Genomic DNA, 19,446 nt, shown 5'->3' on the forward strand with positions numbered 1-19,446 from the left:
CCAAATCGTAGCTGACAACATGCACTGTGGTGCAGCCGGCTACACTGCGCTGTCACACTTGTTCGTGTGTTGTTACAGAACGACGCTTGCCTATCCATTATATAAACAGTTGTGGAATGCGTCCTAAAGCTCACTGACTGCTAACGTGTACAACTGCGACACTTCCAATAGAAGAGACGTCGATTCCGCTTGACAAACGTCGCTCTGTGGCCAGCTGTGGCAGCCGGTTTAGCGCACGTGTTTAAAGCGTGGTTCGTTTGCGCGCACGCGAAATGAATAGAAAAGTGGAATCCGCGATTGCAGTGTACAAAAAGCGGAAGGTGAGACAAACTTATAGATGTCATGGCGCAATGTTGCTAAATCCTTTTTACTGTGAACTCGGTCTGCTATTTGTTTTTAGTTGTTTCATATTGCTATAGTGATGACATTACATTTTTCATGTTGAACCACCCATTTGCGGCGCGTGGATTAATACGTTCTGCATTTATTGCGCAATCTACTGCAGGAAGCGAGAACGAAAACTAACAGGAAATCTGCCAAAAGTCCCGATGCCCGTTCTCCCGGGAAACTCGCAGATAAACGTCAACGTCGCAAGAGGTGCTCAAATACGCCCCAGGTATTTTTCTATGTCACACTAAAGGGTAACGGAGCTGTTGCTTCCCCCCTCCTTGCCCACAAGCGCGTAGTTCTCTCTCTTGACTCGTAAGGTGGTTCACTGGGCGCGCAGTGCGAAAAGCAGTGATTTCTTTTGCTTCGGTTTTACAGAAAAATGGCAAGGTCAGAAAAGAAGAGCAGTGCGCTGTTTATGACGGCTTGAACGGCTCCACGTCTAGCGATGGCTCGGAAGCAGCGACGTCGATCGTGTCGGGAGGCAGTGAACTTGCTGCCGCACGTTGTTTCGACTGGCTCATTCAGCCGGTTGAAAGAGAGCGCTTCTTCAGGTGAGTACTGGAACGATAAATTCGCGGCACAGTGCAGGCAACTATCGGCGTAAAAGGACCCAACTGTTCAGTTGGTGTTGTGGCTAGGCACACGTATGAACACGAGGAGAACAACAAAATAAATACCAATTGTCAATTGGCAGGTCACGTAGTAGCGTAAAAGATTGAAGACACAAAACCTATCTGCGCGTGCCAAGTTGGTACTGCCTTTCTTTGAGCATGCACAGGTAGGTTTTGTGTCTTTCTTCTGTTCCGGCACTGTGGATATATTCAATTGACAGTCGGTATTTGTGTCATCCTCGCGTTCTTGTGGTCAGTGTCTTATATGCCTGCCTTTCTGTACCATGAAGTCCCACTAACTTTCTAAGCGTTCTGTTCTAAATATTTATTATTATCTTTTGCAAATACATTCAAAAGGCAAAGTCGGGAGCAAACATCATAAAGTACGCATCAGTTGACTTGCTTGTAGCAGATGAGCTCTTCAAAGGGCATGAAAGCGAACTGTAAAGTGAACCTTTGATCGTAGGCTGGAAATTCGAAATAGCAAGGGAACGAGTTTCCTGAGGTGCAGTAGGCTAGTACGGTGGAGGACATTGTGAAGGTATGGCAGGTTGGGGCACTGTCTTAAAATTATCGTGCCCGCTTCGTGTGGCACCACAAATTCTAAGAAACACCCTCTCCGGGTAGGTAATTTAGATAATAACAAATTCTACTGCATTCACAAGAAAAAGATAATTGTTTTTAATATTTTTGTGGTGTCCTCTCACAAAAGCTACCCTAATTTGTAAAAGAGCTTCAAAATGTGGAGCATCTTGCAGTGACGGCATTGCCTTAGTTTGCGTGCGAGAAGGGTCAGATCAGGAAAACTTTTTTTTTTTTTCTATCAAGAAAACATTGGGTCTGAAGTTGTGAAAGTTATCAGCACAGCCTGATTTAGTGCTTACTTATAGTGTTGCTGGGGTCAGTGCTTTTATGTGTGCAAGCGAGTAGCAATCATGGACAGAAGAAGCATGAACAAGAAATTCCAAAGTAGAATACCTTTCGCAAGTAATAACTTGGGAGCACAATCTCGCACCAATGCTTTTCTAGTCGCCAAAGCTAGTGTAGGCCCCACACTAGGCATAAAAGCTGAAATGGTGCAGATATTACACGTATTGGCGAAAGCAGAAATGAAAGAGCACATTCAAATGATCTCTAACTTGTTTGTGTTTAATTTGCCCTTGACTGTAAACGAGTCTGCTGCATTCGCAGGGAGCTGTGGGAGAAAAAGCCCATGCTGGTTCGGCGCCACCAGTCGGACTTCTACCAGGGCCTTATGAGCTGCAATCAGCTGGACCGGATCCTTCGTGAACGGAGCCTCTTCTTCACAGAAAACATAGACCTGACCACTTATGAGGGAGGCAAGCGAGAGACGCACAACCCAGATGGTCGTGCCCATGCTGCAGTCGTCTGGGATGCCTTTCAGAAGGGGTGCTCGGTACGCCTGCTCAATCCGCAGACATACAGCCGTGCCGTCTGGCGCCTCTGCTCCGTGCTGCAAGAGTTCTTTGGCAGCTTTGTGGGTGCGAACATGTAAGTGGCCTCTCCCTCTGCGGCCTTCTGCAGTGTGTGTGCTGCTCTCTTAAGTGCTACACACCTTATAAGAAGTGGCCGGATAAAACATTCAGAATGGCAGAGCAGTCAGTCATTTTGTTCAAGATCCACAGCAGGTTCAGTGTTCACAAATGTTAATGTCATTGGATGTTTTTATGACTATCTTTTCCCCCCCTTTATTCAGAGATTGGCAGGTGTCTGGTGGCAAAAAATTTTATTTCAACAATTTTTAGGGGTATCACTTTTGTACACATGTAGATTGGCTAATGCAGCAGAAATGGATGTGATAAATTAAACTTATGAAACAGCGCACGTCAGACAAGCATTATAGGGGCGCGAAATGCGTCCGCTATAGACAGACGCGCGCAGAGAGAAGAGACCGAACTTTGAGAGCGATCGGCGAGCAGCCGAGCGGCGGTGAAACTGAAACTTTATTGTACGTGACTTCCACGCCGGGGAGGAGGCCGGCGCCGCGAACATAAACATCAGCTCGTTGTGCAGACGCTCACGGCGGTGGCGGCGGCGGAATCGGATCCACTACAGGGCTCCCCCCCGTAGATACAAAGGTCGCTGCTGTCGCGCTGATGCCCAGGACACGTGCTTGCTCACGGGGCAGGGTACGGATGGGGGAGAATCGGGCGGGGAACGAGTGGGGAGTGCAAGAGGAACGCACAAGTTTGCCATGTACGCGGGCTTCACACGGTCGATTGAAATCACGTTTTCACGGCCGTTCACAGAAACAGTAAAAGTCTTTTCTCCGCGCTGCAGCACTTCGAACGGGCCGTCGTACGGTGCAGTGAGGCCGGGTCGGATGCCTTCGCGGCGCACGAAAACGTGAGTTGAGGCAGCTAGGTCTTTGCTTACGAAAACGTCGTAAGTGGAGGGCTGTCGAGGTGATGTAGGTCGCAAGCGCTCAAAGAGCCACCGAAGTTGCTCAACGTAGGCAGGAGGCGAGAGGTTGGGGACTGCAGGTGGTGCGAAGAATTCACCGGGTAGACGTAGTGTTGTCCCGTAGACCATTTCGGCAGCAGTATACCCGAGGTCCTCTTTTATGGCCGACCGAATACCTAGTAGAAATAGCGGCAGGTCGTCGACCCATGAAGTTCGAGCGTCGCGGGCGATGAGGGCGGCTTTCAACTGGCGGTGAAGCCTTTCCACCATTCCATTTGCTGACGGATGGTATGCAGTTGTGTGGATGTGGCGGATACCGAGGATGCTTGTTAACGCTCCGAAGAGCTCACTTTCAAACTGTCATCCGCGGTCGGTTGTTACCACGCTGGGGCAGCCGAAACGAGATATCCAACCGGCCACGAAAACGGACGCCACGGTTGGCGCCGTAATATCGTGTACGGGAAACGCTTCAGGCCAGCGCGTGTAGCGGTCAACGCAGGTGAGGATGTATCGTTTACCGCGCGATGAAGGCAGTGGACCGACAATGTCGATGTGAACGTGGTCAAAGCGAGAGTCAGGCGGACGGAAGGGCTGAAGTGGTGACTTGGTGTGGCGGGTCGTTTTTGCACGTTGGCAGCGTTGACATTCTCGAGCCCAGCGGCGGACATCTGCGTTGATGCCGGGCCACACATAACGGGAGGTGATGAGGCGCTGAGTGGCGCGAACACCAGGATGGCTCGAGTCGTGTAGCTTGTCAAAAACTTGACGACGGTGCGAGGAAGGCACAAATGGACGAGCACAGCCTGTTGACATGTCGCAGACGATCGTACCGGTGGAGAACGGCAGTGGCACCTCAGCAAACGAGAGAGACGTGGACCTTGCGTGCAGGTCACGCAGCTCGTTGTCAGTATGTTGTGCTTCTGCGATGATGTCGAAATCCACAGCAGCAGTGGAAAGCGCGTCGACACGTGACAGCGCATCGGCAGCCGCATTAACGGGTCCCTCGATGTACCGTAGGTCGGTCGTGAATTCGGAAATAAAATGCAGGTGCCGAATTTGCCGGGACGTGTGTGTGCTGTGGTTTCCACGGAAAGCGAATATCAGTGGCTTATGATCCGTCAGTACGTGGAACACGGTACCTTCGAGAAGGTGGCGAAAGTGGCGAATGCCAAGGTAGACAGCAAGGAGTTCGCGGTCGAAAGTGCTGTATCGAGTTTCTGCCGGCTTCATCTTCTGCGAAAAGAAACCGAGTGGACACCACAGATTGTGCTGGAATTGTTGTAAAACTGCACCAACGGCACTGGAGGAGGCGTCGGTGATGAGCCGCATGGGCGCGTCAGTTAGGGGATGCACTAGGAGGGTAGCTTGTGCCAGGGCATTCTTGGCTTCTTGGAAGGCGGCGTCTGCTTCGGATGTCCACTCCAAGATCGCAGATGGTGCCTTTGGAGCATTCAGCATGTCGGTCAGAGGTAGAATGATGCGCGCTATATTCGGCAGGAACCGACGATGGAAGTTCAGAAGCCCGAGAAATTCGCGGAGCTTGCGAAGTGACGTTGGACGTGGAAAATCCCTCAGAGCTTGAACCTTCCTGTCCAATGGCTTGATTCCTTGAGGTGTGACAAGGTGTCCAAGAAATTCGACGTTGTCAACACCAAAGACACATTTGGCTGTGTTGATAGTTAAGCCATGTTCCTGCAGTCGCGAAAACAGCAACCGCAGATGGTCAGCGTGCTGCTCTGGTGAAGAACTTGCCACCAGCAGATCATCAAGATAGGCGATGACGAAGTGCAGACCACGTATGACTTCGTTGATGAAGCGTTGGAAAGTTTGGCCTGCATTACGCAACCCGAAAGGCATGCGGACGTACTCGAATAGGCCAAAAGGTGTTGTCATGGCAGTCTTCGGTATGTCCGCTGGTTCCACAGGAATTTGATGATATGCTTTGACTAGGTCAATCTTGCTGAATATGGTTGTTCCAGCAAGAGTGGTAGCAAAGTCATGAATGTGCGGGAGCGGGTACCGGTCGGGAGCGGTGCGGGCATTCAATGCACGATAGTCTCCACAAGGGCGCCAATCTCCGGGGTCACGCTTGGGCACCATGTGTAGGGCAGATGACCAGCTGCTTGACGATGGGCGGATTATGCCTAACTGCAGCATGTGATCAAATTCTCTGCGAGCTGTGGCGAGGCGGTCTCCAGCAAGACGTCGTGGCTTGCAGAACGCTGGAGGACCCGTGGTGACGATGTGGTGCGTCACAGTGTGCCGCACTGGAAGTTCCAAATTGGTAGGTTTGGTAAGTTCAGGAAATTCACTGAGGATAGAAGCAAATTCTGAAGATGGCGAATGCGGAGCTGGATGCGTAGAGGCGGACAGCGGTGCGAGGATACCTTGCACGGAGAGGCTGGTCGTACAGTCCACAAGTTGACGGGAGCGGAGATTCACGTTCAAACTGAAATGGGTAAGAAAGTCCGCACCTAATATGGCGAAGCGCACGTCGGCGAGGATGAAAATCCACCGAAATATGCGACGCAGGCCCAGGTCAATGGTGAGGGAGTGTTGGCCATATGTTGCGATTGAGGATGTATTTACAGCTTGCAAAGGCGCAGTCCTCGGACAACGGTGTCGGTCCTGGCGAGTGGCAGGAATGACGCTTACCTCTGCACCAGTGTCCACAAGAAAGCGATGGCCTGCGATCCTGTCTGTGATGTAGAATAGGCGGCTCCCCGTAGCGGTTGAGTCACGCGCCGCCATTAGTGACTCGCTTCCATGTTTCCCTGCCAGCGACAAGGCTGTCGACATTTTGCAGCGCTGGCGCCGAACCTGGTGTGGTACCAACAGAAGCCGTCAGAAGTGTGTCTTGGGCGGGAACGGGAACGCGAATGTGAGCCACCCCTAGCCAGTGGAGAGCGACAAGGCGTGTCCATCTGCATTGCTGCCATGGTGTCCATCATCCTGTCAATTTTCTCCTCGAGGCGAGATTGCCGGGCCTCGAGGTCTGATGTGACAGTGGTCGAGGACACAGCGGAGCTTGCGCCGGAGTAGTCGTTCACGCGGTCCGCGAGTTCTGCCAGTTTGTCAAGAGGCATATCATCCGCAGCTGCCAAAACCACGACAAGTGTCTGAGGCAAGCGTTGCAGAAACAGCTCGCGCAATAGTGGACTCTCGGAGTCTTGGGTACGGTCGCCGAGTAGCTGTCGCATCCGATGTAATAGCTGCGACGGTCGGCGATCGCCGAGTTCTTCCGCGTTGAGGAGTTGCTGCAAGCGGCTTCTCTCGGACACGGTTTTGCGTGTGAGCACTATGGCCTTGAAATGGTCGTAGGGCGCGGCCGGATGTGGGGCTCTCATGGCGTCGTCGAACTCATCAGCTACCTCGGAGGTAAGTGCTGAGACGACATGCAGGTACATCACACGTTGGGATGTGATGCGCCGCAGATCGAAGAGGGCTTCTACTTGCGTGAACCACACGGCGGGATTCTTCGGCCAAAACGGCGGCAGCTGCAGCTGGGCATTGGAAATGGCGTCCATGGCAGCGCTGGGGGCAGGGATGTCGCCTGGTGCTGTTGCTTGGGGCTGAAGAGCCGAGGCGTCATTGCTGAGTACTGTAGTGTTCATTTCGTCTTCCATTGCGTGAGCTTGCTACGTCCGGGTCACCAAGCTATAGGGGCGCGAAATGCGTCCGCTATAGACAGACGCGCGCAGAGAGAAGAGACCGAACTTTGAGAGCGACCGGCGAGCAGCCGAGCGGCGGTGAAACTGAAACTTTATTGTACGTGACTTCCACGCCGGGGAGGAGGCCGGCGCCGCGAACATAAACATCAGCTCGTTGTGCAGACGCTCACGGCGGTGGCGGCGGCGGAATCGGATCCACTACAAGCATGTTTTTCCATCTTCCTCTCATGTGATAGTGAGTGTTGACGACATGCTGTGCAAACAGTGTGACGTGAGTTAATGTGTTGCTACGGTGTGGTGCTGCTGTGGGTGCTTTGTGCCATCTAGTTTGATAGTAATGGCCTGCAGTGCATACTTGAGGTACAACCATTTTTCAAACAAGAGCAGAACATCAAGCACTTACACTATAATTTTGTCAGACATGAAGTTGTAGTGTAGAAGAGTGGATGTTTCCAGCAATGTAATGCTGGTTTTGCAGACTGTTATGCAGCTGTTCTTGCTCCAGAGATTTTGTAGGTGGGCTCGTCAAGTGGTATCTTTCAAATTCATTGGCTCATTTTCTATGTCTATTGTTAGTAAAGGCTGTTGCCTACCTTGACCATTTTTGCAGATATTATTGTTGGGAGACACGACTTGGCATTCTCTGTGCTTTTTGTTTGTTTCCTCATGCATTCCAGAAAACGAATGTATTCTGAGGTGGTGACCGGCAAGCATTCTCATGAATAAAAAAAATTTATACACTCCCGAAAAACATCTCTTTATTCAAACTTACAAGTTTTATCAAAATCTAAGCCTTTGTGGATATATGCCGATCTAGCAAGTGATTAATCAAAGACAACAGAGATGTTTGTGTAAAACTGTTCTCATAACCTTTGAAAGTCCTCGAGCCGCCTTTTTTGCTGGCTCTTTTTAGTGACGACTCCCATAGAGGAGGTGTTACGGCACCATGCCTTTGGTTTCACGGTCACATCTGTACAAACTCTTAGCTGACCACCCACGTGGAGCCAATGAAACACGATGGAAAAAACAAAAATTACTAGTTACTGGCTACAAAAAGCCGTGCCAATGTCTATTTGAACATGGTATGCACGGTGCAACTTTTGTTTTTATAATCATTGAAAATTGGGACCTCCTTCTGCATACTAAATACATGTAATGTGACCCAACTTCTAATAATAAATTCTGATTGATTGATTGAATTATGCCTCAAAGCAAACATTCGTGAATAAGGCTGTTTTTTTTTATTGACTTTTGATATCGAGCACGTATCTGCATGCTGGCCTTTGCAGCTGCATGAAAACGGCTGAGGAACTCCTCTTAGTAGCCTCGTTATAAAAGTATTTACAAGCTCTTTTTTTATGCTTGCGAACCTTAGCTCTTGAACGCACTTGATGTCTGGCTGATCAATACCGTAACTCCAGACTGTCTTATGCTGTAGCTAATGGTTTTTCGTGCTCCCCTGCCATTACTTGTTCCCTAGGTACCTGACTCCAGCTGGATCCCAAGGATTTGCTCCCCACTACGATGACATTGAGGCCTTCGTTGTTCAGCTGGAAGGCCGAAAGTGTTGGCGCCTTTATGCTCCAAGGTTTGTCCCCTGCTTGTTGTACCAGCATTATTGTGCTGTTTCCTCTGCTCACTAGGTTCGTCACTAATCCAGTGATTTCATTCATCAGTGGTGGCTATTTGTTTATTTAACAGGGACCCTTCTGAAGAGCTCCCACGATTCTCAAGTGGCAAGTGCAGACTCATTTTGCTACAGATTTTTTTGCGCATTAAAATGGAAAGGAAGCGTTGATGGATTGGAGCCCTGCTAAGTGGCCCTTTCAGAAGTTAGTTTGGTTTTATGGGACGAGAGGAAATGTACGAATATAGTTGAACGTCTATATAACAAACACGGACATAACAAATTATTGGATATAACAAAGTAAATTCTAAATCTTTCTTGCCGACATTGGCACGCAACAAATATACGCCTATAACGAAGGTGCTTTCGTGTCTGATGCAGCCATGCTATTACGAGGTTTGACTGTAGTCCAAATATCAAATTATCGAATGAAAAAAAAAAATACAAACAAAGGCTTAATGCATGCCTTTAGCTAGCAAAGAAATATGCTATGCTCATTTGTATCTTGTACTAAGTCTGTGCAGAAACTACGACTATTTTCATCATCTCACTCAAATAAGTTTTCACAACATTTTAGGAGAACTCGCACCAAACTTGTACAGATCATCAAGGCCCTTGTCATTTCTTCTGGCAGCGTAATGCACACATCTTCATGCAAACAGGCATGCTTCTCATTACCAAGCACAACTCTTTATGCAGTCACCAGTAAGTTGGCCAACAACAAATCGTCAGTGGTAATGTTGTCAGAGAGTATGACTTCAGCTCATGTGTCATTGTTGAAGCGCCTTTCACCTTGTTTGTTTATTGCTTCATAGGATTAATAACAGCTTCCGCTGTGTAATCATGGCTTCATGCTATTAACATGGCTTGGTTTCTACTGTCAAAAGTCATCATGTACTAATGCTGTTTCACTAACTGTTCACTATTCAACTTTCTTGTTTTGTGCCTAATTTCATTTCAGAAAATTTCTCTCCTGAGGAAGTGGGGGAGCCAATCTTAGAGGCTGTCTTGGAGCCAGGGGACTTGCTCTATTTTCCTCGTGGGATCATACACCAGGTACAGGGACCTGTCAAGTTCTGGTGTCACACTATGAAAATACTACATGCAACATGGATTCACTTTTATACACATGAAACATGTTTGTTGTGCTGATTTGTCAATTCAGTAACTTTGTGTTTGTGCTTGGCACAGTATACTTGTAGCGACTGATATAATGAAAAAGTTGTGCTAGGGAGAAAAATACTTGCTCTTTCAGAGTGTCTCGTGCAAACCACAAAATAGTATTTTTGTCATTTGGACAAAATGTAGGAGGGAGAAGCCCGACAATTCTCGTCCAGCTATCTGTTGTAACCAATGTTTGAGCAACATTGTTTACTAGTGGCCGAGTGTCTTATAGTTTTTGTCGGCACTTAAAAGGTGCATAATGTTGCAGCATTGCATTGTGTCTTTGATTGCTGTTTTCGCAGGCCTACACCCCTGATGATGTTCATTCGTTGCACCTAACACTCTCTACATGCCAACGGAACACATGGGGTGACCTTTTTGAACGGGTATGTTCCCATGCAGAGTTTCTCTGCAGCAAATCACTGCCTACTTGTTGTTGCCTCATACAGTCTCACCTCGTTGTAACTTATAGCGAAGTCACAGCTTCCATTAAAACTACTTGGTTATATTTGATAATTAGCTATAAAAGTACGTACATGTTAATAATGGTTAAAACAAAAATTCTACATTGCGTCCATGTGAAAGAAACCCAAGCGTGACGCTGTTCGTCTGCCTTGTAAGCCACCCAAGGAAGGGTGGGATTCTCGGTCGTTCACTTTCCAAGATAAAATCGCTTCCAAAACTTTTCGCATGCATAGCAACAGACTCATTGATGTCAACAAGCGACGGGGTTCCCGTGGTGCTGTGCTGCCTTTATTGCTGAGGTCGGCCACTCGGTGCCGTGTGGACGATCCCAGCGACAACAGTTATACAGCTGCGTGTCAGCCACGTCAAGAGCCTAGAAAAAATCACTCCCACCTACCAACTGATCAGTTGCATGCGAATAAGACTGTGACGCATGACGTGGAACGCTAGCTCACCTGGAAACGTTATATTATTTGAAAAAGAGAAAGACATGATTGCAGTCACTGATTATTGAAGGTGCATAGTGGTGAAGTGTGTTGCGCACTGAACACGGCTGGTCTGGAGCGCGCATCCAGGCAGGCCGTGTTCGGAGCTATTGTTTGCTAGACATGTTCATTAGTGGGCAACAACACTCTGGCATGCACACCACTCTTCGTGTCAAGATGCGGCGTGCGTTGGTTGGCACGCTGCTCGTATATTCTAGCTTACGGTACCAAGGGGCCGTTTTCTTGCTCAGTTTCCTTTGGCGATGAGGTCACTTATGTGAAATTTTGGTGGCTCGGCACCGAAAGCATTGGGAAAAAAAAATGAAATTAGGGGGTTTTACGTGCCAAAACGACGTTCTGATTATGAGGTATGCCGTAGTGGGGGGACTCCGGAAAGTTTGACCACCTGGGGTTCTTTAACATTCACCTAAATATAAGTACATGGGTGTTTTCGCATTTCACCCCCATCGGAATGCGGCCGCCGTGGCCGGGATTTAATCCCGTGACTTCGTGCGTAGCAGCTCAACACCATAGTCGCTAAGCAACCGCGGCGGGTTAGAAGCGTCAGAACCTATGGGCGATAGTGCTTCTCGCACAGTGCCAAGCACGCTACGTATTTTGTAAATGCCAGTAATGCTGTTGCTCATAGATGCCAACATGTTCAATGCTGATTCACCCGGAAGCAGCCATGTCCCCCCAAAATTGCCTGCCTCTCAAGAAACATGTTTTGAACGACACAGTACAAGGGAGCAAATATTTGCTTCGCTATATCTGATATTGCGTTGGATCTTGTAGTTTTGATGTCGTTAGAGCCGTAGGTCAGCCTATTGAAATAAGGCATGGCCAACCAAATTTTTAACTTACTTCGTTGTACGTGCACAATAATTCGTTAATTCCATTTTCGCTATGTCAAGGTTTTGCTGTATCACTGGCTTCACTGTTTTTGGTGATGAATGTGGATAGGTCTGAACCAGCTGTATGCCATAGCATATCCTGGAAAACCACCACTTTTGGTGAGCAGTACGTCTTTACTTATGTATTTGCAAAAGGTGATTGCTACTTATGCCTTTCACCCAGAACACATCATTTGCAGTGTACTAAGATCTAAATTCGAGCTAGTTGGTACGGCAACATCTTTGCAAGAAATAGCACAAAAGGCAAGGCAAGTGAGGCAGATACACACAGAGTGGTGTGTGTGTATGTGTGTGCTTTGCCTGTCTATAAAGTTTTACTGTGTGTGTGCAAAATAGTTTTCAACTATCAGTACTTGCTGGAAGCCCTCTTACTTGAAAAAACATTAATCGGACAACCTATGTAGCCCATCAAAAGACATTAGATGCTTTTTGGAGGTATATGAATATATGGCCATCGTCCCTATCATTTTAGTGGCGGGAAACAAGCCAAGGCGAGATGGAAAAAAATGCAAGAAGAGATGATTTGGTGTCGTAATGTGTGCAGTTTGGTAAAATGCAAACCTGGTTGGTTGGTCATAATTAAACTAACAGTGTGAAAGTAAAACTTGGACACCAGAGAATATAATGGGATGAAACACAATGCTGACTTCCAACTAGTTCATTCTTTTTTGACGCGGATGCCTTTATACATATACAACTCACGGGCAGCTACAAAAAATTTAACAAAATGAAATGCCTAAGAGACAAAAAAAATAAAAATAGAAAACGGAAATGATATGAACAAAATATACACAAAAGGCACCAAAAAAGAAGTTGGTGAGGCCAATACGATATGCATGCTATGATATTTATAGACATTCTGCATTCCAAGTTTAAAATCTTTTTCTCAGATAGAGAGAGCAATTGGTGAAGCATTTGGTGTCGCAACATATCATCTCGCATGTTTCAATGATTTCCTTTGTTCTATTGATGCAGTGCCGTATTTTGTCCTTTCTCTTCTCTTCTGTTCAAATGCTTTACTTTTGTGCGGTTAGTTTAATTAGTTTGGTACAAGTTCTCACATATCTTGGAAATTTTTCTGTCTGCCTTTTTCACTCAAGCAATGCTGCGCCTGGCATTGGCTTGCAGTTACCATGCATGGGCCTAATAATATAGCCTCCTTTATACTGCATTTGAGGAAAGAAAAGAAAAAAGAACAACTTAATGACAGTGATCATAGCAGTGCGTGATCATTGAGGGGTTATATGTTTCCAGCCGCCTTGTTCACTACATCAAAAGGCTTGAAACATCGAGCTTAAGTTTGTTTCAGTAATCTATTTCAGGCACCTCAGGTTGGCATTCTGTTGTTTTTCATCATTGTTTCAATATTTCTCTTTCAGATGATCCCCCAAGCAGTGCAACTGGCCATGGAGGAAGATGTAGAGTACAGGAAATCTCTACCAAGAGGTTACCTCAACTACATGGGTGTGGCCAATGCAGATGTGGTCTGTAATCTTTGCCTGCTTGCTTGTTGTTAAGTAGTATGTGTGCAACTTGAAACAGGGCCTTGCAGCATGAAATCTACTATGTTTTCAAGCGAGCAATTTGCTACTATTTCCCTGAAAACTGCTGTATTGCAGGTTGAGATTCGAGAACTGATACAATTGCTGTACAATTGGAGTGAAACCAATGAGAAGGCGGATCGAGTGGCTCCATTGTTTGTTAGTTATAACCATATGAAAACAGGGTGTGAATCCAAGGAAGTTAACTGTTCTTCTTAATTGAAATGTCTAAAGAAAAATTGTCTGTTCTACGTAAAGGCGAAGCACTAAAAGCTATTGACTGCAAGATCAAGCAGAGTCAGCAGCTGGCGGGCACCGGCTGAACCACAGAGTGTGGATTGCACCGTGCATCGTCTGCTATACCTTACGTGTTTACATGTGCGCACGCAGCTTGCATATTAAAGCCAATTTCTTCTGTGATTGTAGCACCGCCATAAATTCTGTCTGCATTTTTTTATGATGTACAGAAGCATTTAACATTTCGCTGTCCTTGTGCTGCAGTGAAATCAGTGACTGCCCATGTCAAGTGTACAATGTGCGATCGCTGCACTCTCTGTTGGCCACAATCATATCAATCTTATTATCACTTTGTGTTTCTATTAAACCACAGAAAGCATTTTTCCTTGCTGTTTTAAAGAAATCTAATGAGTGCAGCGATATGAGAATGCTGCGCTTTAGCGATTTGTTGCGATGTATTTATCACTCTGCCATCTTTGTGACACCATGCAACACGAATGAGGTGGTGCGAACATCACTGAGTAGTCAAAAAAAGAAATAGAGAGAGAATCGCCTGTCTGTACTAACGCAGCAATGGTGCTGCTACCTGCAGCTCGATCTCGTGGCAAATAGTAAGGTTTAGCATTGCACTGAAGACGTCTAGGAACGCTGCCATGGTGTAGAGTGCCACAGCAGTGATGCAACTCAGGGGTGCATAAGATTAGACCGAACGAAAACTGTCGGTGTTCGTCAGTGTCCAAGAAAAACAAAAAAGGATTGCATAAATTTAGCTTGACATTCCTCACGGTATGGTATGCACACAGCTGTTCAGCAAGAACGCTAATGTGTGCGTAGTCGTGGGAGCAGTGGAAGCGACAGACCTGACTGAGCGAAGCATCCACTTGGCGTCATCGCTTTTGGAGCCAAACGCACTTTGCCTCTGTAGGCCTTCTAATCCTCCATGCGTGGGTCCTGCATGTGTCGTTGATAGCAGGACAGCATGACAAAGCCCTTGCTGGTGAGCCCGAGGTCGCGAGTTCGATCCCCGATTGAGGGAGCCACGTTCCGATGAAAGCTGAATGCAAAAACCTTCCTGTACCATGTTTTGGCTGCACGTTACGGAATCCCACGTGGTCAAAATTCATCCCAAGTGCTCCACTACAGCATCCCTCATAATCCACTGTGCAGTTTTGTTACGTTAAACACCATAATTTTTTTACAACATTTTGTTTCTTTGCAGTAATAGTTATGGCTCTTAAAAATAATGTTGCTGCAACAGGTGTCTGTAAGCACTGGCGTGTGCGCCCCACAGTGTGCCAAATGCAAAACATGTGAACCAAGAAAAGAAGAATTGTGGTGGATTTATCTGTTTGCTTGCATAGCATGTTGCTAGTGCAAGTGTTACCTGTGTTCTTTGTTGGTCAGCCATATGTTTGTGACTTGTCTCGACGGCTTACGGACTGTGTATTTACTGTATTCACTGAGTTAGACATATACAATTAATTTAGGTTGATAGGCGAGACAGTAACAATATTCCGATTGTTACAAGAAGGGGGGAGGGGAGAGGAAAATAATGGCCAATCTTTGTCTTGCTAGATCATATGACAAGAATATTTTTTCATAATGTTTTGTGGCAGTGACAAAATCTTTCTAGCACTCAAAGACAAAAGTAGGGTGCATTGGTGCACATCAGTGAACCGGCTTATTCCGTGCATGTGACAATTGTACAGTCTTTTTAGACTCTGCCTCACACTTGCCTATGCATGTGCCAATAAGTGGCCCCAGCCTTGCTTGAATGAAACAGGTCTTTTAAACAGTACCCATAAGGCAGAATGAATTTGTTTTGTGAAGTTACAGCACAATGAAACGGTGGTAACATACTTCAGTGTAGACATGCTTTCTCCTGCAAATGGAGCTACGACATACATGACAGCAGCTATTGATGCTGTCATCACATCATGATGCTGGCATGCACATCAAAATTACAACTGGTCGCTGAACGCTGTCTACTCTAACAACTGCAGCAATGTGCATGTCACTTTTGAGCTTGTCATGCATGTAGCCATGTAGCATGTAGCCACCTTTGTCACCACAAATGTTTTTGATTTCACGTTACCTAATAGAGTGATCTTAAGCCTCTGGTAAATTATATCTTTCAGATTTAGCAACTGCAACAATGCACATGTCGCTTGTAGCCACTTTTGTCACCAGGAATGTTCTTGAGTCCAGGTTATCGAACGCGGTTATATTCGACATCTGGTCAGTGAAGTCTTTCAACTTTAGGAACTGCAACAGTGCACATGTTGCTTTACGAGCTTGTGACAAACATGGCCACAGTTCAGGTGCCCTTGTCACCAAGAGTGTTCCCGAGTCCAACTGATCTAACATGGTACAGAGTAGGTACCGGTCGTTGTAGCAGGGAGAGACGCAGAGAAACTGTTCAAGTACCTCCACACACCTGCAACTGTTTCATGGATGTGTGCTGTCCATTCAGATGCGAAAATATTGTTTAGCCTCTCTGAATGGTATATCCAGCCACAGTTGGCACAGCAATGTTGTATCACAGCTAGTGGGCAGTTGTGGTAGCTGCGGCTTCAGGAAAGTATAGAGATGGTGACAGTTCAAGAGATGATCGGAGTTGCGGTTGACTAGCGTGACGTCGCAAGCCAGTGATGCTAGCTCTCTTGCAGTGTCTGCCCTATGCGAAGGTCTTGAAGCTGTCTGCACACGAATGGGAGTCATGGTAATGTACATTTTCTTTAACTTGTGCAGGCGAGCGATGCACGGGAAGCCTTCTTGGGAAAAGTGCGACACCTGGTGGAGAAGTTGGTAAACTATTGTCCTGTTGATGCAGCTGTTGACCAATGTGGTAAAGCTCACCTGCACGAAGCACTGCCGCCGCTCCTTTCACAGGGTGAGCATCCAATTCCTGCTGCAGCTTCTTGCGCAGTCAGGCCTCTAAAGCTACTTTTTAACAACTTAGACAGGACAGATGGTCACAGAAACATGGAGGCTTAAAATGATCAACATTGGTCTAATAGATGATGTGGCCAAGCACAAACGTTTCAATAAAAGGGCTTCGCTTCATCAGGGCAAGTCGTATTTTTGGCTAGGTTGTGCATGACTGTATGCAAAAAAACACCTGGTAATGCTTGATTCCAGGCTTCCAGTTTGCTGTGGCCAAAGCCTTACTTGGAAATTATGAACAGCATAAAGCATAAGTGAAAGCAAAGATGAAATGACACTTTTCAACATTGTGTCTCGTTTTAAAATGCCTACATTTTAGTACATTTTAGCAAAGGTATTTTCAGTAAGAGCTGTCTGCTTGAGGGAAAACTAAAAGTGAAAGGAACCAGAGCTTGCTTGGAAATGGCCAGAGAGCTGCTGCAGCCCGTCTAGAGGGTAACTGTGCGGATGTGTGCCAGCGAGTCTGAACCCTTCAATAGGAAGCAATTCCAAGAGCAGAAGATAGAAGATTGGATAATGAAGAGGCACATGCCCTTCTCCATCTGTGCCAGGCATGTCTGCTATAGCATGGTCTCTGTACCTTTCACTGTAGCCAAGACGTACGCTACACTACAGTCACCACAGTAAATATATGCAGTTTGACTGGCAAACAGTCACCTGCAACGGTGTCATGCAATGCTATACAAGGCTTTTAAAATGTTTTTTGAAATCATACAATGAACGAAAGCACCCATTTCTAGAACAAGCAGATGATAAAACCCACCTGCTGCAAGGACAGAGGCTCTCTTATTTTCTGGGGCTGTAAAACCAGGCCAATTCCAGCAATGCAAACATTAATGTTCTTTATAGCTGGCAACACTTCTGCATTCCAGTCAGAGTTGACTTTCATGAAAGCACGTGCAGCAGCTGCTTATATTGCACAAAATTTTCTAACATTTACCCTTGTGTTAAACCTTTTGACATTTGGCTTGCCATGATGGTGCGGTGTCTATATTACTCTGCTGCTGAAGGAGAGGTTGCGGGATCAATTCCGTGCTATTGCGATTGCATTCTGATCCTGAAAGTTTGAATGTGAAAACGCTCACGTACAGTGCATTGGATGTTTGTTAAACAGCTTCCAAGTGGCTGAATTAATTTGTAGGCTCCCACTGTGGCATCTCTCATAACATGCCAGTTGCATTAAGGTTTCATAATTTAAGTTTAATGAGGATTCTTTTTTTTAATGAATGGTTTTTTGATGACAGACCAAAGGCCGGTTTGTGATCCACAGAGTGATGATTGCTATTAAATTTTGATGTGTAAGCAATTACTGACGATTTTTTTTTTTTTATGGACTGTGCAGAGGAACGTAGACGTAGTGTTCACACTGGTGAACACTGGCACTCTGGCGAAGTTGTGAATATACAGGAGCTGGATCCGGATGTCCAAGTGCGGCTCGCTCGCAGGAATGCAGTCAGGTAGGTTTCTTTAATTATGAGGCAATTACGAGGCTGCTCATGTGTGCTGTACATTCTGAGGGCTCTTTATTATATCATGATACAAGCGTTCGCACATTCTGCATATTTTTGGCATTGCATTCAAGAAGCAGGTATTGAAGGCTATGCAGAACATAGACGTCATTATTCTTAAGATGCTACTGATGTAAATGTCCAGCTATATTGGACCATGCATTTAGCTTCTTTCGCCAATGCTTCACTCTAGGACATAGAGAAGGCAAGCAAATTGCGAAGTTGAGACAACAAAACGGCCTATGATGCACAATGACTAAGTGTACAGCTCACATCAAACGAATTGAGTTCGGCCAACTCCTGTCTGTGATGCGTTGCGTCTTTGGCTGTCTGCCAGACAGAGTACGAGGTGGTGATGATGATGAGAGCTCACCTCTGCCTCCAGAGTTTTTGAACAGTGCCGGTAGACAGGAGGCCAATTAGACATCACTGGCATAGCTGTAATCATGTACACAGTGGCTTCACTTTTGATAGGAGTTGTGCAGATAGCGTCTACCTTACCAGGCATTATTAAACACACTATAGGACACCTTCATCATCTGTTACTGTGATATGTAAATGCTGTTAAATTTTAAAGGCGGTGTAGTGACCAGACTGACAACTTTGCTGCAGTTACTTTGCCAGCACGTACTGTGCGATTCTAATCACTAACCACAAGTGAAAACATTTGCAATTAGTAGTCCTTAATTTGACTGATGATGACATGCTGATTACCTCCAGGCTGGTTGTAGAAGAGCAGGATGTGCGCCTGTACCACTCTTTCGACAACAGCAGGCGATACAAGGGGCGTGATCCACAGTGGATTCTCTTGGAAGAGGATCAAGCACCTGCCGTGGAGGCACTTTTGCATGCTTACCCTGGGTATATCAAGGTGGACGACCTCCCTCTGGATAACCCACTTGACAGGCTTGAACTGGCAAGCCTCCTCTATGACAAAGGACTGCTCATAACCAAGCAGCCGCTTGAAATATCGGACGACTAGGTTTGCGTGAAGTTCATCGTAGTGGCTTTGTGTGTAAAGTTGTGTTCACAGCCCAAGGAAGCTGGTGCTCCACCCTTTGGCAACCAGTGCCTGCATGCATGTGGCCTTTTGCCATCGTGGATGGTGACTCTGGTTGTGGCCTCGTTTACTGCAGAGACATTGTGGCTGTAGAAATGGCCTGCTGTGACAGTAAACACGTTATACTGTCTTTATTATACTGTCCGCACTCGAATGTTGGTTTTATGAAGTGGCAGAGCCATCTATTGAAAGTGTGGAATTTAGTCATCTCAGAATTGTCTTGTTGTTGCTTGAACCAGTGGTATAATTCTCTTGATAATAAAGCCATTCAATACATCACTGTCAATGTGTACCGTAAATGCGAAGTCTATGTCTAGCTGTCAGTGTAATAGTGCTGAGTGACATAAATTGGAGCAAAAAGCATCTTTGCTACCTGAAACTACAATTAATGTAGAATGCATTG

General features: G+C 46.4%; 1 protein-coding gene across 1 annotated transcript; it reads left to right on the forward strand.

Moving 5' to 3' along the window:
* Positions 1 to 39: 39 nt before the first annotated feature.
* On the forward strand, positions 40 to 19,322 carry LOC135914374 (bifunctional lysine-specific demethylase and histidyl-hydroxylase NO66-like). The gene is made up of 12 exons (XM_065447186.2): positions 40 to 320; positions 506 to 616; positions 766 to 941; positions 2,193 to 2,513; positions 8,577 to 8,684; positions 8,798 to 8,832; positions 9,685 to 9,779; positions 10,190 to 10,273; positions 13,131 to 13,235; positions 16,281 to 16,422; positions 17,818 to 17,932; positions 18,704 to 19,322. The coding sequence occupies exons 1-12, from the start codon at positions 273 to 275 to the stop codon at positions 18,963 to 18,965; spliced, it is 1,602 nt and encodes a 533-aa protein (XP_065303258.2). The 5' UTR covers positions 40 to 272; the 3' UTR covers positions 18,966 to 19,322.
* Positions 19,323 to 19,446: the final 124 nt, after the last annotated feature.

The sequence above is a fragment of the Dermacentor albipictus genome, chromosome 7 (assembly GCF_038994185.2).
Source record: "Dermacentor albipictus isolate Rhodes 1998 colony chromosome 7, USDA_Dalb.pri_finalv2, whole genome shotgun sequence".
Taxonomy (NCBI): Eukaryota; Metazoa; Arthropoda; class Arachnida; order Ixodida; family Ixodidae; genus Dermacentor; species Dermacentor albipictus.